This window comes from Elaeis guineensis, chromosome 7, assembly GCF_000442705.2.
Source record: "Elaeis guineensis isolate ETL-2024a chromosome 7, EG11, whole genome shotgun sequence".
Lineage (NCBI taxonomy): Eukaryota > Viridiplantae > Streptophyta > Magnoliopsida > Arecales > Arecaceae > Elaeis > Elaeis guineensis.
In genome coordinates, this window is record NC_025999.2 from 80477823 (window position 1) to 80486304 (window position 8482).

Genomic DNA, 8482 nt, shown 5'->3' on the forward strand with positions numbered 1-8482 from the left:
CCACTAAGCTAGCTTATTTCTTCACCCATTATAGGGAGCTTGTACAGTGAGTGTAGAGCAAGGTATACCACCCAGAACCCTACAAAGCGACCCATATGTTTCCAACTAAGCTAGTTTAACCTATAAGATAATGGGACTAAGCAAGTAGGCTGAGGTTGGAACCCAGATTCCTACTTAAGGGCCATTGGTGCATAGTGAGTGAACTATTTTATAATGAGTCTTATCACATACTGTGCTATCGCAAACCTTGCATCTAAGTATTAGTAATTTAGGCAATGATGCTATGGCAAACTCCATGGATATCATAACATTATGATATATATTTTGCATAACTTCCCCAACAATAAATAACTCATTTTTATTTTTTGGGATTAAATAAAACATTTCTTACTCCATAACCAATTTGCACAATCACCATATGGCTTTACGATCTGACAAGATATTGGATAAATGCTAAAAAAAACCCTCAAAACACATAAATGTACTTTATTTTTTTTTTCATAATAAATTTATTAGAGCTCTTCTGCAAGACTCTGAATGCTGGACCTAACTTGTCTTACTAATCCTAATTCCTCAAACTGGTAATTCCCTCTTATTAGGGAATGATTCCTTAGGTTACATAACCGAATTAAATTCATTACTTGGTTTACTCAGTCTGATCATCAAATAATAAAATTGAATGAAACTATGAAATACAGATTTCTCAGGTTGAAGAATTGCAAAGACTGTCACACTGTGAAAACGCAACCTATATCGACAGGTTAACCTGTTCTGACAGGTTAATTTTGGCCAGACATGCTCTTAACTCTTAGGTTTGCCCATCAACGTGTAAAGACTTGACCAAGCACTAATGAGGAGAAACTACTCCAGTAACCAAGAAAAGTTGTCTTAAGATCGCCATACAGTTTTAGCATCCATATGAACAGGTCACCTGAGATCACCCATGACTGTGACTAATTTTAGGAAGCATGATTCAGAACCTTAGTTCTCTCTCAATTGGTTATAGCTACTGGATGTCCTATATCTTATAATATCCTATGTATTTCAGGTGTTATACCATGCTAGTCTGCTAGACATCTCAATCTGACATACATGAAACCCAATATTCATGGAAAGGAAAGAATTCCATTTTCTTAATGCCTCGCAAACTATCTCATACATTAAAACATGGCTTTGTTATGGTACCACATCTAACAAGTATTGATACATGTCGGTCAAACGTAAGAGAAGAGGGGCAAGTGAAGTTAGTAAAAATGTATATGTATATTATGCATATAACAAAATGACTCAGCTTAGATAAATGTGTGTTTGAATGATACAACAAACTTTATAAAACATTAAAGATGTTTACTTGTTAACAGAAAAAGAAAAAAAAAAAAAAAATCCAACAGTTTCAGTTGGTTTGGGCTGAAACTGCTGAAACTGTCAAAACTGATCAAAACCAAATATTTCAGTCAGTTCTTGTTAGTCTCTACTGAAACTAATCCTTTACAGCCAAAAATTTGAAACCTTGGTGGAAAATGTTTCCATTGCTTCTTAATAGGTTACTATTGTCACTGTGTCTCATTCATTCTGTATGTTTAAAAAGATGGCTAGAGCATTAAATTCAATGGATGTGCAAATTTGTTTAGTGTATGGTGCTTACTAGTTTGTAACTTGACTAAGTCAAATGATCTGAGGGTGAGCCTCGGTGCAAAGGTAAATTTGCTCCATTGTGGCCTGGACATTATGGGTCGAAGTGTGGAAAGTGCCTTACTGCATGCAAGGATAAGACTACATACAGCTGACCCTTCCCAAACCTTTGTGCACTAGGCTGGTCTTTTTACTCGGTTGAATGATCTGAGCCAACTCAAATGGGTTTTTGAGTTGACTTATCAAGTTAACAAATTAATTTTAATCGAGTTCCATGCAGCCAGTTTTGGCCAGTTGATTGACTCATAATCCAGCTAGTTTTAGTTGACTCTGTAACTTCTTAAACACCGATGTATGGTAGCTTTCTCATTTTACATTTCTGAGTTCCTAAACACTGGTGTATGGTAGCTTTTTTGTTCTGTATTTTTACCTCTGTAAATCTAATATGGCATTTAGGAAAGATGCAGAAAATGCATTTTCTTTTGTCAGCATTGAATGAGATGACAAGATGAAAACTTACATCTTCATGGGATTCTGTGATAGAACCATACAAGGCCCTCTGTGACCTGTTCTAGAACAAAGGGCCACTGTCTTGTTGCTGGGCCCTAATATTAGCTGAATTTTTCTCGGAGATAGCGGAGAACTATGATCAATGACAGAGATTTCTGAAGCTATCTGCCATTGCATTGTTTTTGTTTTTAATAATTTGGGCTGATTTATTCTCTAGAAACATGTATACATATCATTGCTGGATGACTGGAATGTTAAACTAGCTGTGGATTTGTGATTCATTTTCATATAATTGTTTCCATTTTGAATGAGTTAACTTAAGCTTTAGTGCAGATTGAAAACATGGATGCTCTCTTTGAAGCACAGTTCTCACCTTTAGCAGACTCAGGGCGTCTGCTGAGCAAATGTGGAAAATGTACACGCTACATGAAATACATTTCTACTCAGCCACCACGGTTATATTGTGCGACTTGCGAGGAGGTCTATTACCTCCCTCAGAATGGCACCATAAAGGTAAGCCATTGCAATTATGGTGATTCTACATATATTGTCCACTGAAAGTCATCTCTAAGAGGCTAGTCTTACTACTATTTTTTTCTCTCCATGGTTATGGTTTAGTGAAGTTAGAATCTTAAAACTGGATGACAATGCTTCATTTCCGGTTTGCATTCTCCCCTGGGAGGGATACTGGGGATGACATCATTTAATCATTTTAGGCCGAGAATGTATTTATTCTTTATAGTAGATCAAAGGGGAAGTTGTCTCATTGCTTCGAAGATCTATTTGGTTGGACATACACAATAGCGTAGCCTGTCCTATATTACATGGATTCGTGTATGTGTGTCGGGTGTGGGTGCATGCAAGTGTTGGATCCTTTGAATTTCTAAAAATTTCTTCTTATAGATATGTGTCTAAGTGTCATTTCAATCTCCATATTTAAGCATCTGGTATGGGTACATTAGAGTACCTTGAGGGGCTAGGAAGAGCTTTTCAAGTACCATTAAATTAAATGGAGGTTGACCTTATTTGGTGTAAGTAGATGAAAGAGTCAATATTAAACCTGGATTGTCTGTTTCGGCCCTTGCATGCGTGGATTAGGCTTTAGATGTCCGGCCGCTAACCAATTGGGTTGGTCCATGGGGTCCATGCGAAGGTGAAGAAGAGTCAGTGAAAATATTTCCTAAAGTACAGTATATGTTGCTATCGTTTGTAGTAATACCCTAAATATATTTTTTCAATGTAAAAAAGTTTTTAGTTGAATTTGGTATAATGCATTTTAGTGCTCTTATTTCTTTGTGTTAGTGGAACATTCAGAGGGATTTGCCATATGATCAATGGTGGTTCCTGAAATTTTACTTTGTGGGGACAATATAATAAAAGAAGCGAAGAAGCTGTGGAGAGAAAACAAATATTATTTTTTTTAAAAAATAAAATATATAAAAAAAATAATATGTAATATCTTAAATATTTTTATAATAAAATATTACAAAGAAGCATCATAGTAAAATCCTAAATATTATTAAATATTAAAATTATAATAGCCAACCAAAAATTATTCTAATTATATATATTGGATATGAGTGAAAAAAAGGAGAAAACAGAAAAAACTAAAAAATTGTTACCAAAAAAAAATCAGCTAAAAGAGATATACCTGATTCAGGTTGAGAAGAGAGACAAGAAGAACATATTGTTATCTATTACATTTGGATTGATTAGGATATAAAAATAAATTGATGTGGGGTTTAAATGTAAGGGGTGGACAAATGGGGACTATAGAATTGGGGTGGGGCACTAAAAGTCAAATAGAGAAGTAATAAATAAAAAAAGAAAACGAATAAGAGAGAGGAGAGAGGTCAAAGTGGCGTGAGGGAGGGAGGGAGAGAGATGGGATATGTGCGTCATTCAAAAGAGAGAGAATGTAGGTCATAATTACTTTTTTCATCTTTTGATATAGTCTTTTTAGGATATAAAAAATAAATTGATGTAAGGTTTAAATATAAGAGGTGGACGGATGGAGTTGGAGTGGGCTATTAAGAGACAAAAAAAAAGTAATTAATAAAGAAAGAGAGAAGGAGATAGAGAGAGAGAGAGAGGCAGAGAGAGATAGGATATGTGAGTCATTGAAGAGAGAATGTAGGTTATAATTACTCTTTTGATATAGCCTTTTTTATCTTTTATTTCAAAATTTTATGAGATATGAAGTCAATTCATAAAATTAGTGTGTTCAAATTTTTTGATTTTTCTTACTAATATAGATATATGTCTAATGTTGTGGGGTTAATTTTGACTTTTTCCACTGGTCACTATGGCTTTTTCTACTAGTATATACACATGGGCCATTTTTTTGTGGGGTCAATTGACCCCACATTTTCTCAGATGCATCCACTGCTGCATATGATCTAGGTGCCAACCTTCTCTCTAGGCTACTCATCCCAATTTGCTGCTGAGAATTGATTAATCCTTTTTATTCCTCAGCTTTACAAGGAACTTGCATGCCCTCTAGATGGATTTGAGTTGGTGCTCTTTTTGATGGCGGGCCCTGATGGGAAGACATTCCCACTCTGCCCCTATTGCTATAATAGCCCCCCATTTGAAGGAATTGACAAACTGTTTGGTGCCCTCAAGCTTGGAAGTTCTGGAAAGATAGGAAAGGGCGCGGGTATGCCATGCTTTCTCTGCCCTCATCCAACATGTCAGCACTCTCTGATATCCCAAGGAGTTTGTGCTTGCCCTGAGTGCAGTGGTACACTTGTCCTTGATCCAGTAAGTGCACCCAAATGGAGGCTCTACTGCAACATATGCAACTGCCTTGTCTCCCTCCCACAGGGTGCACATCGAATCTCAACTACAGGCAAGAGGTGTCCTGAATGTGACTCAACAATCATCGAAGTGGACTTTAATAAGAGGACAACACCCCTGAGCAATGGAGCGACTTTGCATGTGGGTTGCATCTTGTGTGATGAGTTACTGCATTCGCTCGTGGAGATGAAGCATGGCAAATCTTTTTTCAGACGTGGAAGAGGGAGAGGTAGAGGTCGAGGGAGAGCAAGCAGCAGGGGCAGGGGTAGGGGTAGGGGTCGCTCAAAATATGAGGATCCAAAAATGAGTTTCCGAGATTTCTAAGCAGAGCATGCCATTTTGTTTTGGCTTGACATATCCTGTTCTTGGTAAGCCGCTTCAATTTTTTTCCATTTGTAGATTGATATTATATGTTTCTTAGTGCTTATGCAAACACAAAGTGTAGAAGAAAAGTTGTTCACTTATGATGCACGTTGTATAACTTTAGATGCCCTATCTGTGAATGTTTGTGGTTCTCTTTCACAGCCAGGAAACTAGTCCTCTTTCACACAATCTGAGAATTGATGGAGCAAGGATAATTTTGAGGAGATTCTGATAGCTCTATACATGCCATGCAAAACTTTGATGCAAAGATGACCTAAAAAGACAACATGATACTTAAATTCTCTGCACAAGGATTTACAAGTGTGATACTGTCATTAGGTTGCCTGTAATTTTTTCTAAACATCAAGCACATTCTGCTGCATTTCTTTTTTTGACAGAGCCAGGAAAGATGTTATCATCAATGTACAACGTTGATGCAATGGAATCTCAGGCTTCTGCCACTGCATCTAAAGGTTTTTTTGCTTCCTGGACCTGGAATCTTCACTCTGTTTGGACGATCGGCATGATTTATAGTTATGAAGTTCTCAATCGAGATTTCAGTGTAAAATTGAGAGATGTTGCTGATATTAGATGTCTGTTGATGAATTTCCAGCAACCAACAAGCCTCAATGATGTTCAGACACCCTGTATCATTCTTATTGCAATTGTATGTGCTGTATGGATTTGTAACACACTGATTATTATGGTATATTTCTAGAAAAATAATACATTGTCAGAAAAGTAATCTAATATTTATGGTGCTTTTTGTCTTGAAATTTACCCAAAAAGATCATTTGCATCTCACTTGCATATCATCCATCTCTTATATTGCATTACTTTGTATCATTATTCGAGAAAATTTGTTGAAGGACATCAAAACCAGAAAGGTAAGAGACTTCATCGATCTGTTTATGCTAATCTCTGTGTTTCTGGTTTATTACCATTCGACACTATGTCCATTATTTCAACCATGTCGTGCTGAGAATGTTGAGTTTTTAAATAACTAACGTTTGTCTTGCAGATGGAAAATATTAACAGATCCCAACCCATGGATATTGGCGGTGTAATGAAGGAGAATCGAGCAGCATGTTGGGTAACATTCCTCCCAATTCTGTGTGTAGATTCTGATATGCCTTTTCTCAATAAATCTAAAATACCACTATAACAACAAAATAGAATAAAACGTTCTTATGTTAATCTACACTACGAAGGCTTTTCTCATTATTTATTGCACATCTCATCCATTTCCTCAGCCCTTCATTGGTCATCCATCCATCCTTCCACACGAGCTTGGTGAAAAAATGCAAAAAAAAGGTTGCACTACTTTGAACAGCACTGGTACCTCTGCGGGCTTTCATTTACATCCAACCTGGTACCTCTGAGCGAAGACTTCAGCACCAGAGGTGGCTCCTCGTCGCCACCGCCGAGTGATTTCCTGCTCACATTCCGATAAATCCTCTCCAGGACCATCAGAAATGCCTTCTCCACATTTGTTGCATCCAACGCCGATGTCTCCAAGAAGAGAAGTCCCTCTCTCTCCGCCAGCTCCTTGCCCGACTCCACCGGCACCGCCCTCAGCCCCTCGAGGTCGCACTTGTTGCCGGCGAGCATGATGACGACATTGGGGTCTGCATGGGCCCGTAGTTCGTCGAGCCACCGGGGCACCTGCTCAAAACTGGGGTATTTGGTGATGTCATAGACGATGAGAGCACCGAGTGCACCACGGTAGTAGGCGCTGGTGATGGCACGGTACCGCTCCTGGCCGGCGGTGTCCCATATCTGGGCCTTGACAAGCTTCTTGTCGATGAGGATGGTCTTGGTCTGGAATTCAACCCCAACGGTCGCCCGGGTCTCGGTGCTGAATTCGTTCTTGGAGAATCTGGACAGGAGCTGGGTCTTGCCCACGGCCGAGTCTCCGATAACCACCATCTTGAATACATAATCCATCATCCTCTTGCGCTCTTCCCTCTTTGTTTCTGGTCGGAAAACTGAGCTGTGAGATCTATGGTGCTGGCGTGATGGCTGATTCTGGTCATTGGTCAGTCTGCGGCTGTGTTTCTAGTTGGATTTTAAAATTAAGGGGGCCCACCACCGTTAGCTTTTATGACTAAGAAATTAAAAGGGCGTATGAGTACGATCATTTGAAAGCCTACGGGGTTAAACTCCCATTGCTTTTGAGTCAGTTGGCGTGTTAATTACGGCCAGTGGATCGCTTGGTAGGGAAGACCGGTTTTCTGGTTTCCAGATTTTTATGATGCGTTGGTAGGGAGGGCAGCCACTAGCCAAAACAAACTTGGTCATTCTAGAAAGCCGAGGCTTGGATATTCTAAAGAAAGGAATTGGCTGCACTAATTGACCTTTTATTAGAAAAAAGGTTACTGGAAACCCACCGTGGTTGCTGGTTGACAGGCTATTTGGGCGTGTTGGCCTCCATGATTACCCTCTTTTCTGGGGGGATGTAATGACATATCATTCTTGTTGGTTGATGGATGAGTGTGAGGTTGTGATGGAGAAAACAATATTGCTTTTGGATTGTAGTTGCAGGATCATGTTCCTTGAGCCTCCCATTTTAGGGAGTTATAACCGTTGGCTTTCACAGTCGGAATCCTACATTGAGATGGATTTTTCATGGTCTATAGCAGACCATGGTTTAACCTTTCTCGGATGGAGCAATATCTAGGCATTAAAAAATTCAGAAATTTTGATGTCTTTGCCAAGATGAGCCTAGTTGAGCTGAGTATGTCTTTTCAATGTTGCAGCTGAATTTTGTTCAAGATTAAACCCAATCCTACCTGGACTCTTAGGGGTGCTTGATTAGGGGAAATGAAAGTGTGGAATGGAAATCAAAATGGTTGACTTCTATTCCAGCCACTTAATTAGGGAAGTTCTATTCCGATTCCAGGATGGAATAGAAATGGTCTAATCTATCTAAAACTCAATTTCTACTATCTTCTGGAGGTGTTTGGTTCACGACTGAAATCAGAATTGGAATGAGAATCGGAATGGCTTGGAATCGTAATCGAAATGGTCAAATCCCTTGAAGCGCTTGGTTCATAATCGGAATCGGAATGAAAATTTGAATCCATAGAGAAGAGTAGGGATTAAGTTCTATATAGATTGGGCCATTTTCATTCCACATCAGAATCGAAATTGGAATGGGACTCCTCCGAACCAAATG

General features: G+C 38.8%; 2 protein-coding genes across 7 annotated transcripts in view; one reads left to right on the forward strand and one right to left on the reverse strand.

The window, feature by feature from the left end:
• Positions 1 to 6080, forward strand: part of LOC105048885 (DNA topoisomerase 3-beta) — a 48602-nt gene extending 42522 nt beyond the window's left edge. For 5 of the 6 annotated variants that reach the window (XM_010928362.3, XM_010928364.3, XM_019851918.3 and 2 more), the window contains 3 exons: positions 2476 to 2655; positions 4618 to 5309; positions 5703 to 6080. In XM_010928362.3, the coding sequence (XP_010926664.1) occupies positions 2476 to 2655; positions 4618 to 5265 (828 nt within the window). In that variant the 3' untranslated portion in view covers positions 5266 to 5309; positions 5703 to 6080. The other variant, XM_010928363.3, reaches the window with a different exon arrangement.
• A 288-nt stretch (positions 6081 to 6368) lies between these two features.
• Positions 6369 to 7328, reverse strand: LOC105048884 (ras-related protein RABA4d). The gene has a single exon (XM_010928360.4). The coding sequence runs from the start codon at positions 7252 to 7254 to the stop codon at positions 6625 to 6627; it is 630 nt and encodes a 209-aa protein (XP_010926662.1). The 5' UTR covers positions 7255 to 7328; the 3' UTR covers positions 6369 to 6624.
• Between the last annotated feature and the right edge of the window lie 1154 nt (positions 7329 to 8482).

Excerpts from the sequence above, each read along its gene's own strand:
- LOC105048884 (XM_010928360.4), bottom strand. The coding sequence starts at position 7,254 with ATGATGGATTATGTATTCAAGATGGTGGTTATCGGAGACTCGGCCGTG.